The 19,541-nt window shown below is 34.5% G+C and overlaps 1 protein-coding gene across 1 annotated transcript; it reads left to right on the forward strand.

Moving 5' to 3' along the window:
• Nucleotides 1–382: 382 nt before the first annotated feature.
• On the forward strand, nt 383–3,115 carry LOC149200969 (universal stress protein PHOS34-like). The gene is made up of 4 exons (XM_089402835.1): nt 383–654; nt 2,044–2,147; nt 2,305–2,423; nt 2,823–3,115. The coding sequence occupies exons 1-4, from the start codon at nt 486–488 to the stop codon at nt 2,902–2,904; spliced, it is 474 nt and encodes a 157-aa protein (XP_089258961.1). The 5' UTR covers nt 383–485; the 3' UTR covers nt 2,905–3,115.
• Nucleotides 3,116–19,541: the final 16,426 nt, after the last annotated feature.

Consider the following 19,541-nt stretch of genomic DNA (forward strand, 5'->3'; position numbering starts at 1 on the left):
AATTTTGACCCAAAAAAATAGGAGTAGTCTACCTAGGCGGTAGAATGGCCCGTTTTCCGTCACCGGCCGGAAAATCGTCCGGCTCCGGCCACCGGCAATCCCTCCGCCCTCAGCCACCCTCCCTAGCTCTGCCACCCTCCTTCTCGGCCACCCTCCCCTGACAATCCTGACATTCCCTGACAAAATATCCGATGGGGGCCGGCAATCCTGACATCGCGTCCGAGCTGGAGAGTTATTGCCATTGGAAATTCGAAATTACGATCCCGCGGGCTGCTCACTCACCTTCCTCCTCGACTCGGCGCCTCCCGCTCTGCAATTCCTAAACTCTGCAGCTCGCCAAACTCTGCAGCTCGCCACCCAGGTACAATTCGGATGAACCTCCGACTCTGAAAACCCCACACCAGCTACATTACTGGTATTGTTATTGCTGATCGAAGACGGGTGAATCAGAAGAAGTAGCGGATTGAAATCTAATCGATTACAGAATGGAAGACGCGAGTGGAAGAAGGATATTAGTTGCAGTGGACGAAAGCGAAGAGAGCATGTATGCTTTAAAGTGGGCTGTTGATTATCTACATCTTGATTCCACCGACACTCTCATCTTGTGCCATTCCAAGCGCCTTCTCGGAGCTTATGAAGGGCTCGGAGGTCCTGGTATGTAAGGAATTGTTCTAATTATTTAGTTATTTTATGATTTTGTTTGTGAACAGAGTAATTCTTTTGTATTTCTAGCGTTACCTAGATTCTGCTTGTGCCGGTTTGCCCCTTTCTGCAATTTCACTTTCTTCTGTGGCTGTGGCGCGGGCAACTGCTGGCTTTCAAAGTGCCTCGTTGCTTAATGTAGCGAGGGTTTGGTTGATTTATTTAAGCACCTCTTGGCTGACGCTAGATTGATCAGAGAAAGAGGATCAAAGCCAACCTGGTTCAATTCATTTAAATACTTGTTAGGGTTTATACCTTGACTATGATTCATCATAGGATTTTTATCTTATCCATGTTAAGGTGTTAGTTTCATTTTTTTGGTTGCTAATATGCCTGGCTGATAATACCACAAAGGAATCCCCTGGGATTTTGATCTCGTGCTTGCAGTGAACAGTTCCAAGCTCACCAACTAAACTATTTAGTAATATTAACTTCTAAACATTATATAATAAAAAATTTGTTAGTCAAACTCTAAGAGTGATAGAGGACCAATCTTCAAACAGGGAAAGTGTTACAGTGTTGTATTCAGTTAATTAACATTTCTACTCATTTTACTGGAAAGTGTTCTCTTCAATTAATTAACCTTTCTACTTATTTTACTGAAATTTATGTGATTATTGTATTCATTTTTAATATCTGTTCTAGTTTTCTACCTACATGAAAACTTTGATGTAACCAATTTCTGTAGTGTTTTCATTGTTGCGAACTTCTCAACCATGTTCTCAATCATGTTCCTGTTCCCATTCGTATAAACGGCTGCCATGGTGTCAATGAGAAAAACAATCAAATATTTCCTTATAAGAATAACCCCACCCTAAACCGGGTCAACTCCTGCAAATTCCTCTTTACAGACTCTACACTAAGCAGAGTTACGGTAACTTCATGGTGAATGTAATGTTAACTTGCCTCATTTATAAGGGTAAAAGAGTGGGTTTAGTTCTTATTAAGTTTTAGGTTTAAATTTGATGGGAAAGAATCGAAGATGTAAATTATTTTTGGGGTTAAACTATTTAGGAGTATCTATCCCAACTTTACTGGTAATGAAATCCTCTGATGATAACATCCTACTGTGAGTAAATAGTTCTTCATTCCATAGATAACTGACCTGAAACTAAACTCAAAATAATGAAAAAAAAAGGCAAGCAAAAACACTTTACTCATTTATTTAAATGCATCTGGAAGCTAGAAAATTGTCATCTAAGGCCAGGAATGATAAATAAATGCATCTGGAAGCTACAGAAAATTGTCATCTAAGGCCAGGAATGATTCTTTTGGTTCTACAGTTATATTCGTGTTGTTCTTATTATTTTATTCATTGTTTTGTGACTGTGATGAGAGCAGGCTTTGTACTTACACCGGAAGTTGTAATAGCTTTGGAGAAACATCAAGACCATGTTGCCGAGGCCGTCATGCAGAAGGCGAGGGATATCTGCAGCGGGACTCCGGTGCGTTTTCTGTACATTTTATATCAATTTAATGGGTTCTTAAGAAAAAAAACATAAAGGAGGGTATGCAATCATTGCAGTGAAAGATTAATTTGAAGAAAATACTATGGAAGAAAGCATCCAAGGTTAAAGGTGTTCTGGTCATTGTGTTTTGCAGGCGAAAGTGGAGGAGAAGATTGTAAAAGGAGATGCGAGAGATGCACTGTGTGATGCAGTGAAGAAGGTGGGGGCAGATTTTCTCGTCATTGGCAGCCATGGTTATGGCACTTTCAAAAGGCATGTCTGCAAACACCATCAAGTTATTATCAGCTACTGTTTGTTTGCAAAGCTAGGGGATCTTGGTGGTGCATGGTAGGGGATTTTGGGTGGAAAGTGTTCAATAAGATTTGATGTTTTTTACTGGGTTCAATTTCCATAAATGATAGGTTTCAAGTCATTTAAATTTTGAAGAAATTTGATTCTTTTCTAGATTAGTAAAAAGTGACAAATTAGATTTCCTTGTGTAATTAGATTAGGAGAGTGCAATTCTTGTGTATGGATAGCTGTTTTTGTTTTTGATTTTTTACAAGTGGGGAGCTGTTTTTTAATATGTATGTTTTCTCCTTTTGTTCTTTATGTTTTCATGGTGGATCCTTGATGTTCTAATTATAAGGTGTTTTGGGAGCATGATTGCAGAGCATTTTTGGGAAGCGTCAGCGACTATTGTGCCCACCATGCAAAGTGTGCTGTAATGATCATAAAGAAGCCTCACAGCTGATCTGCAATTTAGCTCCTGGAACACTCTGTTTTGGCTCTGCTTTGGAGAGTATAAACCATCCAAGGCATTTTGATGGTCTCCCTGTAAAGAATAAATCGGTTATCTCTTTTTCTTTCGTTATTTCAAGGCTTTGGACAGAGACCATAATTTCATTTTCGAATCCAATACCAGATTTTCTTCAAATAATAACAGGGTTTTGTAATTACACCTACATGCTTCGTTTTTCATTCAGTGTGACATTGGGCTGTTTGTATCATCGTCAGCTGCTAATGGGATTTTCTTCAGAATCCTTTATCCCTAACTCTTGTAGTTGTCCAGGTCAGAAAAACAAGACAAGCCCAATTATGGGTTTTGTAACATCAATAGAAAACTCTTCAATTATGTATCTCCCCACCAATAATAAAATCGTGCAATTTTTAGATAAAGAATAACATAATGACCAAATGTGCAGTTTTCATATTCATAAAGAAAAAAGAAATCCTTATTTGTCATAGAAGATGATCCATGCAACTAGATTAACACAAGCAAATTCCATGCCATGACTACTTTTGAGAAAAATATCAACCTATTTGTGACTACTACTAAAAATATTTCAAAATATTTTGTGGAAGATAAATCCCTACCATCCATGGAATAATTATTGATAATTAAATTTAAATTTGGAAGCCCTATTCCAAAACAAACATGCCTATAGACATAATTAATGGGTAACAAAATGAATTTTCAAATTACCTTTCCATTATATATATATATATATATATATATATAATTTCATAAAATTAATCACTATATTGTATCATATATTAAATAAATATCTCAAATTTCACATTCTTGCATTTATATTTTATTTTTCGTTATTTTTAATTTTGACAAGAAAATTAACCACAAGATAACTTTACATATTATGACGTTCATATTTCCTCTTATTTTATATTTACATTTTATTTTCATATTTCCTTGCTTTCCATTTTTAATAAGGGAATCTAATTTTATTTAATTAATCTCTTTTGAAACAAATTAAAATACTTTTAATATATATATATATATATATAAGAGTTGCAATCAAACTATTTAATATATTAATACATAATTTTTTAAACAAATTCCCTGAAAATTATAAAGTTCTTAAAGATTTCAACAAAATTATTATATTCTAGAATTAATTTTAGGGTTTTAGCAATAGAGGCCATTTGATTTATACATAACTTAATATATTGTCTTATCAAAACACCATCTTACAAAACATATGAATTTGAAAGATTATTGGATCTATATCTATGGAGGGTATTTTGTTTGCTTCCAACCTTTGACAAGAGATTGGTTCAAATATGCTTCCATCACTAAGAGATTGGTTCAAATGTGCTTCCTTGTCACTATTATTTGGTCAATTCCAATAAAACCAATAAAACTAATAAAGGGATTTTCTCTCCTCCCAAGGCTGATGCACTTCAAACATTTGGTGGATGGTTGAGTTTTGACTTCATCCTTCTTTTTGCTTGGTTTTTTCCTTTATCTAGCTTTCAGGCCGACTCTGTTGTATTGCTGGATTTATTTCCATTCACTGATGTTTTTGACATTGTTTCTTCAAGATATGTCACGCAGGACCATGCTAGTCCATCCATTTCACCTTCTCAGCGACTCCTTGATAATTTTTTGACATTTTGATTCTTGATCGCCCTCGGCACACCTTTCCAATTCGTGGACATTTTTATAATGGAGGATGATATTGGGCTCACAATTCATAGAAACAAGACTATGTAACTCCTCTTTAATCTAATTAATGAAGGATGTCTGTTTTTTTTCTTTCGAAAAAAAAAACTTCATTAATTCCTCATATCCCAACTCTTGTTTCAATTCTAGAAATTCTAACATCGAACACTCATTTTCTCTTCAACTACCTTTAATGTCTCAATGCCACTGTCCTTCCTAATTTCCAACTACTTTTAAACTTTTCAATATATGTCGTTGTGTTAATTTTGTCTTTGCATCGTCTACAGGACGCCTTATTTTGTCTCGCACTAATCTTTCTTCCGTCCCTCTCATTTCCTCTCATACAAAGAAAGTCATTCTTGGACTTTATCACAATAACTTGCACTTTTGTGAATTCCTTTACAAAAGTTAAAATTTTCACAAACCACTTGAAAAACTACAAAAAAAACTATAGCATCTCAAATTTCATGCCTTTTAGAAACTTCATATCCAACGAAGTAGAACAACAAAGAATGTAGGAGAATTGAGCTCCAAATTGTTATATGCATAAAACCACAAACTTTCAACCATATCATCTTACTAAAATAAGATGACAAAATTAAAATGAATTCAAACTGGTCACAATGTATATGAGAATATATAGAGACTCTAAATTATTAATATCTCATTAACCATCTTCCACCAATTAAGCTTTTGCAAAAACAAAAAACTCACAATGTACAAAGTAAAACAACAAATAATGTTAAGAAAGTTCAGTTCCAAATTGCTACATGTATAAAATCATATGCTTTAGACCATGTCACTTACCGAAATTAAAATATATTCTTCTGATTCACCCGTCTTCGATCAGCAATAACAATACCAGTAATGTAGCTGGTGTGGGGTTTTCAGAGTCGGAGGTTCATCCGAATTGTACCTGGGTGGCGAGCTGCAGAGTTTGACGAGCTGCAGAGTTTAGGAATTGCAGAGCGGGAGGCGCCGAGTCGAGGAGGAAGGTGAGTGAGCAGCCCGCGGGATCGTAATTTCGAATTTCCAATGGCAATAACTCTCCAGCTCGGACGCGATGTCAGGATTGCCGGCCCCCATCGCATATTTTGTCAGGGAATGTCAGGATTGTCAGGGGAGGGTGGCCGAGAAGAAGGGTGGCGGAGCTAGGGAAGGTGGCTGAGGGCGGAGGGATTACCGGTGGCCGGAGCCGGACGATTTTCCGACCGGTGACAGAAAACGGACCATTCTACCACCTAAATAGACTACTCCAAAAAAATATGCCAAAAACTTTAAAACTTCTATCCAGGAAAGTACAACGTTTTCTTAAGGTAACCATCAAGCGATTTATTTGCGTGTACATCCTGTGCACAATCACGCGCTCAACACAATCTTCTTCTTCAGGGTTGAGGGTAGGATACATCGGTAATCGAATTTTCAACGCGGTTTGGAAACCCCCACACGCTTTCAATTAAAAATAAGGTGCAGGTGGACCCCACACGCATGGCGCCGGTTATAACATTATTTAATTTAGGGTTAAAGTGGAGGTAGATGGAAGGTGGACCCACACGCATGGCGTCGGTCAGAGTGTTAGGTTAGTGGACCCAACACGCATTCAGATGCTGAAGCACACCTCAATCTTTGTCGCAGGTCTCCATTTGTCTCTTACCAGAAGACACGATGGGAAACGTTTCAGACCTTTCAACCTCCAAAATACCACTCAAAAAAATAAGAGATTTTTATTTAAAGATAAGAGAGTTTTGACCATTAGTATATCATTCGGATTATGTTTACCGGGGATGGTTTATTTCCACCATAAATAACTTCCAGATTTAACTCTTTCTCATAACATTTCACTTAAAAACTTAATATTTTTGTCGATTAAAGTAATAAGATACTTTGTATTCGAGATGTTCAATGTTTATTAGTAGCCACTAAAGCAATTACTCTAATAACGAGTATTGTTGTGTAATTTATATGAGACGATTTTTCCCGATATTTTTATTTATTTATTATTATATATATATATATATATATATATATATATATATATATATTAATTTAATATGTATTTTTTTTTAATAATTTTTTAATAAAAATTAAAGTATTAAATGCTCTTGTTTTATGTAACTTGAGTATGATAGATGCTTATGTTTGTGGTTAAGTAATGAATCATTAATTAATTAATTTAAGTGGAATATGTATGAAATTGTTATTAAAAATTTTCACATTTTATTTTAAGTTAGGAAATTTATCTATTTAGGTGGATACCTATGAAATTGTTATTAAAATTTTTCAAGATTTTATTTTAAGTTAGGAATTTTTTCACCATAGTCACTCTTCAATTAGAGATACGAGATGTTTTTGTGTAATAGATGAATGGTCATCACTGGTGAGTTATTGCTAATATATCATTATTCTATAAACATGTATATAAAGTTTTAGTTATCTCTATTATTTGTGTAATAGATTAATGGTCATTACTGGTAACTTATTGCTAATGTATCACTCTTCCATAAACATGTACATAAAGTTTTATTTATCTTTATTATTTTTGTTTTGAAAGAAAAAAATATTTGTAGAAGAAATCAAGAGTTCAAAATATAATTTTACTTACGGTTTTAATGGTTGTGTGGCAAATCGATAGAGAATCTCCATAAATGTTAGGGATCTTAAGATTAAGTTGTATAATAAGTCTTTGTTGAGTATTTTTTTTATCTTTGCAATTTTTTTCACCTTTACTTTGATTGTAATTTGGATTAGTTAATCAATAGAAAGAATTGAGTTTGAGTTGAGTCAACCTTGGTAGATTTATAGAGTGAGGTATCAATGTTGAAGGATAAAAAATGACATTTTTCTTATAAAATTGTACTAAGTACAATTTACGCAACAATATAAAATAAACAAATGCATACTCTAACTTTTCTATATTTTGGTCTTTTTCTGGGTATATTTATGGTAAATTTTGCCCGAAATCCAACAAAGGTTTTTTGGAATCACAAGTTTGAGTTGTGTAGTCTACAAAATCCAAGTGTCCCAAGCGGTTTTCTAAGTGTTGAATCCATTTATACATTCAAAAATACATTTTAAATATTGAAAATCATAACCTTACCAAAAATTATATTGTTTAATCCCAATGAATAAAAATCAAAACATAGAACCATTAGACTATGTCATAAACAAAACCATAGAATATTCTTTGCCATTATTTGTATTTCACTTATTCTATTCTTATTAGATATGCCATTAATCTTAATTAATTTTTGTCTTGAATATGTCTTCTACATACAATTGATTTCCTTTTTAATTAGGATTATGTCAAACTTAAAACAAAGTTGGTAAAAATTGGTCTAAAATTATTTTAGGTACTCTGGTAACATATAGAACAACCTAAGCGAACACATCATGTCCAAACTTGTTAACCAATACATAGTTAGTATAGAAAACACATTATTTTGTTTCTTTTTTAACTATGGTGAATCGGTAATTTATTGGAGTAATCTGGGTGAAGCCCAAAATCAAACTTAGCAGTTGCCACTATAACACCAAAAATATATCCAATAGCTTGTAAGTTAATTATACCAAAAATTTATGACTTAACAAGAATTGAGACTCCAAAAATAAAATAAAATAAACTTATAAAAAAACATATTTAAAAAAAACTTCAAACGCTAAGAAATAGAAAAATCCAAGATTTCATATGAAAATACATAACCAAATTCTAATATGACCGAAAAATCTTCCATCGCAAGTTCTTTATACTAACTTTATTTGATGTTTCATTGCTTTGTGTGATTAAGAAATAGTTGGTTATGATGTTGAAATAGTTGTAACTTAGAGAATAAGAGGTTTGGTGAATAGGCATGAGAGGCATAAGATAAAGTAAAATGATTTAGGATGGATCCTAACGCTTTATAATTTTTAATGTTTTAATTCATTTTTATTTAATTTAATATTTTTAAATTGAGTTAAACATTTAAAAATAATAATTTAATTTAATTTGTTGATTTTCAAATAATTTTTAATAAATTTATTTTTGAGTTAAAATTTTTAAATTATTTTCACAATTCAAAAGGAATAATTTATAAAATAAACTTTTATAAATTATAGTGTTGTTAGTTTAAATTTTTTTGTTTAATGACATTGTAGTTTAAAGAATACATTTCAAAGATATTATAGTTGATGTCTATTTTTGTAGTTACTTAGATGCATATATTTGTTACTCTTTTAATATTTTTAAGTCCATGTCAATCTATTATACATGGTCTTCTCAGGATTTGTTATAAATTAGTATATTATAAAAAAAATAACAATATTTTTTATAAGGGTGGGTTTGAAAATCAAAATCATCAAGTTTTGAAATATTGAAGATGCATTAGTAAGGGAAAATGACATCACTAGAAAACTCATAATGACTTTCATGTTTTTCTAAAGGTTGGTTTAGGGATGTTTTATTGGCACAATTTGTTTTTAAGATATCCAAAACAAATGTCCAAATAGGTAAATAAGTTTGCTCCTTACAATTCATCTAATAGTTCATAAATCACTCGAATAGGAAACTTATCTTTAGTAGTCATTTTGTTGAGCTATCTATAAATCTAGAAACATAGGCCATGAACCTTCCTTTTTTAAAAACTTGATCACTAGTAAAAAGTAAACACTTTGGCTAGGTTGAATGAAACCTTTTGACATTTGTTGAATTGTATACACAATCTCACTCTTTTATGCATATGGGAACCTCTAAGGGCTAATTTGTATTTAATGAAGTTATGGGTACTACTAGAATCAATTAATACTAGAACCTCTTTCTTTATGATATATCCTCATATCTTGAGAGTTTGAGAAGTGTTGATGCTTGCAAACACATAAAAAGATATGGTTGGAGTAGTTTCTTCTAATTCTAGATCTTGTGATGGTTTCAGTTATTTATCTTTTTCATCTTCAAACTATGTAGAATAATTTCCTCTCACAAATTTATGCCCCTTACTATATTTGTTGTCACAATTTAAATAAAATCTCTCTATAGGAGAGGGAACATAATGTTCTTTATAGTTATTATTGATTACCCTTTTAGTAGCCATATTTTTACTTTCAGCTTTACTTTCCACACTAAAAGAATGCTCCATGAATTTAGGTTCTAAGAAGTACACCCCAAGTTGAATGTTGCCCTTTAAAGTTCCTATAAAGTGATCTAACAAATTGTCCTCTAGAATGTTCTTTACTCTGATGTTCGACTTTTGAAATTGCTAAATATGTGCTATAATTGGACCTCTTTGTTGGATATTTATCAACTATCTCAAGAATGTGTTGCTCTTAATATCCCCATGGTGTGTTATCAATATTTGTAAAAGTGGATCAAGAGAGAATAAAATATTTTTTTCATTCACAAAGCTATTGATATTAGATAGATTGATCAAGTTATAAACAAAAGGATGAAATAGTTACCTTTTGTAAAGTAGGAAGTTGGTTACCTTTTGTAAAGTTGGAACTTGGTGTAGATCAAAGAATTGATCCATCTAGAATATCCATGTAACAATATCTTTACCACCAAACTTCCTTGTATATTTCTTGGGAATTAATTAGTTCCTTAGTCTTGAGTAGAATCTTGAATAATGCATATCTTGCATCACAATTTTTCAATTAAAAAAATAGATCTTCTAATTGAAAACTAAGATAATTTCAAGTTAACATACCTAGAAAAATTGTAGTTTGTAGATTGTATTGTTTGCCAAAGTCCCTCCTGAAAGGCCTCTAAAATTTTGGCCCTTGTGAGGTTAAAATTTTGATTTGTAGTAACCTAATACTTGTTCTTTGCAATTCCATAAGATGGGTGGAGGTAAATTTCCAGTAACTTCCCCAAAAATTATATTTTTAACCCTTTTCAAGAGAGAAAACTTATTCAATCCACCATGTGTGTTATTTTTCATATCAACTCCAGAAACTTGTACCCAAAAGTTATTTCATGTATTATTTTCAAACAATTTAGTGGCACTAATTTTAAACATTTAGGGCTTTAGATATGACAATTCTACCAAGAACACTTATTTGAGACTAGTTTCAAGACTAGTCCAAAACCCTAATTTCCACAACTTGTATGTCTAAAAGCAAAGTGAACTATATCCTAAACGTTTTACCATAGGTACTCGATAGGTCTCCTTAGTCTCCCCAAGCCTTAAATATTTGAACCATCCTCGAGAAAATTCATAGAAACAATTCCTAGATGGTTCATTTGGAACTAAATTCAAGGTTAGTAAAAAAACCCTAATTTCCATAGGATAGATCTTCAAAAATATATAAATATTGAACTTGACATTTTGAAAACAAATGCTTTTCGTTAGGGGAAATTTCAAGTCTAAAATGTGCCTCCTAAGGAAAATAATAAAATAATAGTTAAATAATACACTAAGAGTTATTAAATTTCAAAGGAAGGAAATAAAACTACCTCTTTATATTTCATTTTTTACTAAGTTATCTCCTCATAGGTTTACTCTAATTTCAAGTGTAGGACCTTGTTGGATGTGGAATTAAATTTTGCTTCTAATGACTATCACTTTGCATATTTTTTGTAGACCCACAATGAGATAAATTAGAAATACATGAAAACAATCCTTTTCGAAATGTGTTTCTAGTTTTTCTCACTGTGAGTTTAACAAAAGTATACATAGTGGGTAGTTAGTGGATGCAGAATTAAATTCCATCTCTAACGAAAGCCTACATTTGAAATTTGAGTAAACTTATAAGGAGATAAGTTGAAAATACAATTAAAAAAAGTAGTTTACTTCATTTTCCTAAAAAATGCATCTTGAATCCTATTGGCTCTTTTAAAGTTGATTTTGATAATATAAATTTTGTTTTGAGCCCAATTTTTTACCTCAAAACTCCTTTAATGTTATGTCTTCTTAGGCTCCCAAAAATTTCCTAGTCTGAACTATCCTAAAAGAATGTTATAGTGAAAATACCAAGATGACTCATTTGAAGGAGCCAAACCCAAGGATTGTATGCTTTGAAACCAACTAGAGTGCACCAAACACTCAAATATCATAAAAAGAGAAATATGAGTAAGTCCACGCCGTGAGAATCAGATATATTAATGAATGTGAATCTTCTTTGAGGGAAATCCCGCTTTAACAATAGAAGAAATTTACAAGATGGGATGATTTCTAAAACTAGGTCTCCTTGGTATATATACGAGACAAAACTTACAATTACAATTGAAGGGTACAACTAACAATAGTAATATAAAAATAGAATGAAATAAATCAATATCTAGGGCCTAAAAAAATGAAAGTTAAAAAAGAAAGAAGATGGACTTCACTAGCCATTGTAAGCAACAATGACATTTTCCCCTTCTCCAATAGTTAATAAATAATAAAAGAAAATATTGGAAACTCTCTACAATAGTGTTAATATCCATATTGTTTAAGCCATTGATATTGAATTTGAAAGATAAACCAATAGTGTGCATTCTAAAATAGTTGGAATTCCTAGAAATCTAAATGGAAAAACCAACATTCAATGGGATTTCACTAGGTTCTTTATTTCTTCGATATGTGAAAATTATAATATGCTCAAGATATCTAGTCCAAACTTAGTCTTCACATGGGAATTTGGATAGCAATTCCTCACTCTTAACAAAAAACACCCCTCTTCCTTTGGGGTGCAAGAATAAATAAGAGAATAACTTAACTAGCGGCTTATCCAAGTGTCCACAAGTCTTCATTTCCCTCAAGTCTAGGTTCGAATTGTCCTCTTTTGTCCTTTTTTTTCTCAAATATATTTGAGAAACAATTTCTAATGTTTTTATTTTTTAAATGCACATTTTTTCTCTTGTTTACATCTGTGTGTGTGTGTTTTCTTTCCATTCATCATGCATACATTCATAATATTGTATTAATGTAGATTTGAAAAAAATACTAAACTAGCTACTACAAAATAAGAGAGAAGAGAGAATAAAACAAAAAAGAAAATTGACTAAAAAAAGAGACAATTTGAATTACTCATGAAACTTTAATTTGATATTATTGTCGAACATGAATATAATAAATAATGTTTCCATGAGAGAAACACAATTCGAATGAGGTTTGGGTTCCCTTATGGATGCACTTTTAGAAAGTAATAGAAATTTAGTACTATTGATCTATTCAAACTGAAAACAAGAGATTACAAATTTCCTCTACTATTTCATGGAATGGAAATCATAATTTAGAAAAACATGTATTGACATGCAACCATTAAAATACCACAAGAACACAATGATTTACAAGGGAACCCAACTGGGGAAAACACCTTCTCTTCTTTTCATTATCATATGAGAGTGATAAACTATACAATGTCTTGCTTCGATCTGGGCACACAACGTGAGTTGTAAACTTGTTCTCCTACTCACTATACTACTATGGTAAACACTTCTCCAATTCAAGGCCCCAACTTTCTCCTATTTCCTTACGAAATCCTCGCGGAACTTAGCTCCTAAAAGATAGGAATTTTCTCCTATTTTCTTGCACAATTCCCAAAGAATTATTCACTTGCTTAACTGCCAAGCCTACACATTCAACTAGTATACAATTGATAATTACAATGTGCCTTTTCCTCCACTCCAGCTAGGCAATTCAAATTTCGTGCATGTCAGAGCTATTTTTAGCTTATTGACTGGTTTAACTAAGAGATCCTTGAGTTAACAACAATTTTACTACTCAGCTGACCATCAACTGACTCAACTTAGTACTTGTGCTCAATTAACTGAGTCAAACTTGCATAGATTGCTAAATTTTAGAAATCACTTCATGCACTACTCTACTTCTAGCCTCTAACTCGAATTTATTAAGTGAACTAGAAGACAAAAGCCATGTCACACAAGTTAACTGCAATCCAAGTCATCCTATTGATGTGGAAAATCAAATTACTAAATTTTACTAAGGCACAAGTCAAATTTAGCCTTTCTTTCTACGTTTCTAACACTCCCTCTTATCAAGAAAGGGATTCTGCACTGCCCCTATCCTGCACCTATGGAATACAAATTTGCCTCTTGAAAATGCCTTTGTTAAGATATCTTCATCTTGCTCCTCAGTTGGAATGTACTATAGCATCATAATTCTTCTTTATACTCAATCTTGCAAGTGATGGTATCTAATATCAATGTGCTTGGACTTGTCATGAAATATTGGATTCTCAAAAAGTTTGATACAACTCTGATTATCACAATGAATCACTATCGGATGCATCTCCTGACTGAAAACACCCACAAATATTTTCCTCATCCATATGGCCTCACATGTTGCTTGAATTGCAGCCATGTATTCAACCTTTGCCGATTTGACTGCCACAAACCTTTGTTTCCTACTATCCCAGGAAATAGCTGCAGACGCAACACTAAAGATAGAACTTGAAGTAATTTCTTGTCTAATGGACTCCCTACCCAATCTGCAGTGAAGCCTTGGAGCTTCACTCTCTCTTCCCTTTTGTACCATAATCCATACTCGATTGAGTGTATGAGGTACCTCAACGCATGCTTTTCTGCCTTCCAATATAACTTGGTAGGATTCACAATGGATTGACTCAATTGATTAAATGCATAGCATATGACAGGCCTTAAATTTACCATATACATCAAGGATACCACAAGCTATTTGTAGATGGTGGCATCTACTTCCTCTCCTAAAGAGGCACTCTCTCCATTTTGTAGCTAGAGGTGTGTCCATAGGCTTGCAGTTCTTCATGTGAAATCTCGGAAGTATTTAAGAGGCATAATTCCCCTGACTCACAAACAACTCACCATCGCCCTGCCATACTTCCAACCCAAGGAAGTAATGCATGAAGCCCATGTATTTCATCTCAAATTCTCTCGCAATGTCCTCCTTCGAAGAGAGGATCAACTACTCATCCCTTGTAAGTATCAATTCATCAACATATAAAACTAATATTAGCAAATTTCCATCTACCACAATGTGATAGAGATAGGCATATGCTTCACTTTTGGTAAAGCCCAATCCATTGAGATATGTGTCAATCTAAGTGTACCATGCTTAGGGAACCTGTTTTAGAACATACAAGGTTCTCCTAAGTATACATATATGTGTCTCCCCATCATATGTCTCAAAACCCTCTGGATGCTCTATGTAAATTTCTTCCTCAACATCACCATTGAGAAATGCAGCCTTCACATCCATCTGATGGATCTTCCACACCATCTACGCAACTAATTCTAGAATGGTTCCGATGGAGGAATATATTGCCACTAGGGAAAATGTTTCCTCATATTCCACTCCCTATACGTGAGAGAAGCCTTTGTCCACAAATCTGGCCTTGTACTTCTCGATGTTCCCATCAGTTTCATGCTTCATTTTTAGATCCATGTGGAACCAACTACTGACTTGTTCTCTAGTCTTGGCACTACCTCACATACATTGTTCTTCATGATTGAGTCATACTCCTCAACCATGGCATCAACCTACACTGGTTGAGAAATTTCTTCCTCAAATGAAGAAGGCTCCATCTCAATGAATTCTATCATGAGATCCATACACCAAGTGTATTTTTCTAGTGACCTCCTCTTCCTGTGCCGAGATGAAAGAGCTCCTACATGCTCTTGTGCATCCTGCACCAATTTGTCATATTCTCTGGTTCTCTTCCTCCCCTCTTAGGAAGATTTTGGTTGAGTGGGTGGCTCCACTCTGCCTCCTATCTACTCCTCTACATGTGGCTACTCCACAACATCCTAAATATCTGTTTGAAGCTCCTCCTTTGGAGCTAACAACTACTCCTTCTTTGGGATACTCAATTCTCACTCTAGAGAGCATCTCATAGCCTTCTCCTCATCAAATTTGACATCTCTCCTCACTATTGTTACCATGAGTGAGGGAAAATACACCCTATAGTTATGTGGTGTCTCTGTGTATCCTACAAAGACTCCCATATCAAATGTAGGCTCAATTTTCTTCCTGTTATCCTTGGAGACTTGGTGATACAAAGTAACTCAAAAAATCATGAAATAAGATACATCTAGATTCCTCCTAGAGAAAGCTTCTTCGGATGTCATCATGCCAAGTATTCTATGAGGGATCTTGTTCTGCAAATAAATTGCGGTATTGCATGCTTCTGCCCATATATGTAATGGAAACCCCTAATCATGCAACATGGCTCTTGGTGCTCCCACTATGCTTATGTTCTTCCTTGCAACTGCCCCATTTTGCTATGGGTTATAGGGAGTTATCAGTTCCCTTCTAATGCCCTCTTTGGCATAAAATTCCTTGAAGGTCCTAGAAACATTTTCTCCTCCATTATTACTTCTCAGGGCTTTCATTTTATGACCAGTCTCCTTTTCAACAATTGCTTTGAATTCAATTTTTTTTAGAAAACTTCATCCTTCTTCCACATGAAGAAGATCCAACATTTTCTTGAAAAGTCATCAACAAAAATTACATAATACCTATTTTTTGCTATAGAGGCTGTAGAAAATGGTCTACATACGTTAGAGTGGACTCGCTTCAATATTTCTCTAACTATGCTATCTCATCCCTAGAAGGTGGATTTGACATATTTTCCCAATGTGCATCCCTTGGAGACATCATGCTGGTCAAGGGTGCATTTTGGGAGACTGGTGGTAATTTGCTACATGATCTTAAAGGCCCCATGGTGTAAGTGTCCCATGTGTCTGTGCCAGAGTTCTCCTATATCTCGACTCTACACTTCTCCTGCCTTGCTACTCAGTGAAACACAAGCTTCCACCTCAACTTTTTGAAGATTATTCACTTGAAATCTAATATGTTTCATCTTCCTGGTAGCTACATGTCTTAGAAAGGATTTCCCCTTACTGAAAACAACATCATAGACAAGATCCTCCAATACAACTAGAAAGATCAAGTTCTTCTTCAACCCAAGTACCTACAAGACATCTTTCAGATGAATATGGGAGTCTAACTCTCTCTTAAAGGATACAGTTCCAATTCCTTCGGTATTGTACTGCCCATCATCCTCGAGTTCTATGGGCATATGGAGATCCTTCTACTCTAGGCTACTGAAGAATTCTTTGTATCCTATCATATGGAATGAGGCACATGCATATAGATACAACACACCCCCCATTAAAGTTCTTGCCATGCATGCAATTAGGGTGAAATCTCATTCAAATTTTGAGACAAGTGCTTCACCTCCTACTCCTCATGAAGGCTTCTTGTTAGAATTTTTGTGCATGCATGTTTTGCATAGTGCCTGAATTCATGGCAGCGATTTTTTTTTATCTTTCTCAAGTCCTTCTTCTTGCCATTTTTTTGGCTAGTCCCTGGATTTTTTGGGGCCTTCTTGCCCTTACTCTTCTTTCCCTTCCCAACCAAGGAAAAATTATCTTCGTCCTCATATATTAGATGTTACTCCGTCTCCGGTGTTCTGCCGAATTCCTTCATGAACTAGATCAGACCAGAGTCTCTCCCAATTTGGAAATTTTCCCTTCCATTACAAAGTTCGGGTAGCAGTGCTAAGATTTTGGAAGGCCTAGGAGAGGTAGGTTCACTAGTTCTAAAGAGGGAATATTTTCTCCAACTCCTCCAAGATCGTCTCGACACTGAATGAATCTAGAGAGGTAATGTCAAATGGTTTCTCCTTTATGCATGCAGATGTTTCTGAGCTTGTCCCTCAATGCCAATTTCTTGGAATCACTACCATTTTTTAATAGCTTAGTGAGGGACTTCCACATATAAAAGGGAGTCTCCTTGCCATGTAAATTCGAGACTATGTGGTTTCTCACACCCTCCAGGATGGTTCTTCTAGATTTTGTGGTATCCTTCTTGCACTTGGCTAATTGTTGTGCATCTGATATTGTTGGATTTGGAATGTCAGTTTGGGTGTACTCCAACACACCATTATCATCGAGAACTACTTCCATCCTATCATTGTAGGCTATGAAATTTGAGGTTCCCTCAAGGGCATACTTCAATTTTAATCCGTTGAAGGACATTTTCTCGCACAAAAGAAAAATTGCTTCACTGAATTTGCAAATTTAACTCTCTAAAGGAGAAGATCTATTTACTGGTTTCTAGTGTGGTTTCTACTCTGATACCATGTAGAAATTAATAGAAATTTGATACTGCTGATGTATTCGAACTAAAAACAAGAGATTTCAAATTTCCTCTAATGTTATCCAGAATGGAAATCACAATTTAGAACACATGTAATGGCATGCAACCATTAAAACTCCATAATAACACAATGATTTATAGGGGAACCCAACTGAGAAAAACCCCTCCGCTACTTTTCATTAATCAGATGAGAATGAGAAACTATTACAATGTGTTGCTTCGATCCTAAAGCATAAACTGCATTGTAAACCTGTTCTCTTATTAACTGTCCTGCTTTGGCCAACACTTAGCAAATTCAAGGCCCCAACTTGCTCCTATTTCCTTAAGAAATCCTGGAGGAAATTAGATCCTAAAATATAGGAATTTTGTCCTATTTTCTTGCCAATTCGCAAGGAATGATTCACTTGCTTAACTACCAAGCTTGTACACTCAACTTGCATACAATTGATAATTACAATGTTCCTTTTCCTCCACACCATCTAGGTAATTCAGATTTCATGCATGTCTGGGTTATTTTTAGGTGATTGACTAGTTTAATTGAGTGATCACTGAGTTAACAACAATTCTACTACTCAATTGACCTTCAAATGACTCAACTAGGTACTTGAGCTCAGTTACCTGAGTCAAACATAAAATAACTGAACTGGATTGCTAAATTTTAGCAATCGCTTAATGCATAACTCTACTTATAGCCTCTATCTCTAATTTGTTGAGTGAAGTTGTAGAAAAAAATGATGTCACACAAGTTAACTGCAATCCAAGTCATCTTGCTGATGTGGAAAATCAAATTACTAAATTTGACTAAGGCACGAGTCAAATTTAGTCTTTCTTTCTACATTTCTAACAACACTCAGTTAACTAGTTAGCATTCCTAGAATATTTAGTAAGTCAAAAATGAAGTGGTAGACCCTAAATTGAAAAAATATCTAATGATAGGATTAGCTGAAAGTTACAAGAGAAATTTATTACACAGAATTGAAGTGTAAACTCTGTCATGCTACTCCTAACTTAGATATAGCTATAAACCTCCAAAAATAAATTTGAAAGTTAAAGGATAAGGTTGGTAGGTGAGTGGATTATGTTGTGGATAAAGTAGTCTCCTCAAATAAGAAAGGGATTTTGTATTAGTGACCATAGGTATGAAATAATGTAGAGGAAATCATCGAGATTTATCAGAGCTCTACAACCCTAATGGTGCAGCAACCATGAGAATTGAACCGCGACCCAAAAATCTGATGACATCTGCAAAGCTGCAAACCAAGAGGCTGGTAACGAGGTCAGAATCACAGAGTAGGAAGGTGGGGGGGGGGGGGGGGGGTGGAGAGGTCCCCTCCTACCAAGATGCGGCGGCAGGGGATTTCGGCTAGGATACAAGTAATCTGAAACTAGCAGGAGATACCAACAAAATGTCAGGACCTGTCCTCAGGGCGCAATGGAAGGCAGGTAGCAGAGGAATTTTTTTACCATGTGCGATGAAGAAACCGAGATTCATCATTCCGATGAAAAAAATGGAGTGATACACAAGCTACATGAAATACCACGTGCTAATATGTAAGTTCATCAGAGTTTGGCTGATGGAGAAGGACCTCACCAAATGGATACAACACAAATGGCAACCTAAAGGTCATATCAAGCTCAAGCTAGGAGCTAGAGGCTTCTTCATGGTAATATTCTCGAACCTGCAAGACAAAGAAAATGTATTTGAAAATGGTCCTTACATTCATTATAATGCTGGGTTGTTTATGAGATACTAGGAAGAATGCTACGACCCAAACAAGGAAAAATTTCTGGCAGCCCCGGTTTGGGTCAGGTTATTCAGTCTCCCAATGGATTTCTGGAACCCAAAAATAATGGAGGGCATTGGAAATACGA

The sequence above is a fragment of the Pinus tabuliformis genome, chromosome 2_1, assembly GCF_031772625.1.
Source record: "Pinus tabuliformis cultivar Carrire ecotype Pingquan chromosome 2_1, CPIR1, whole genome shotgun sequence".
Classification (NCBI taxonomy): domain Eukaryota; kingdom Viridiplantae; phylum Streptophyta; class Pinopsida; order Pinales; family Pinaceae; genus Pinus; species Pinus tabuliformis.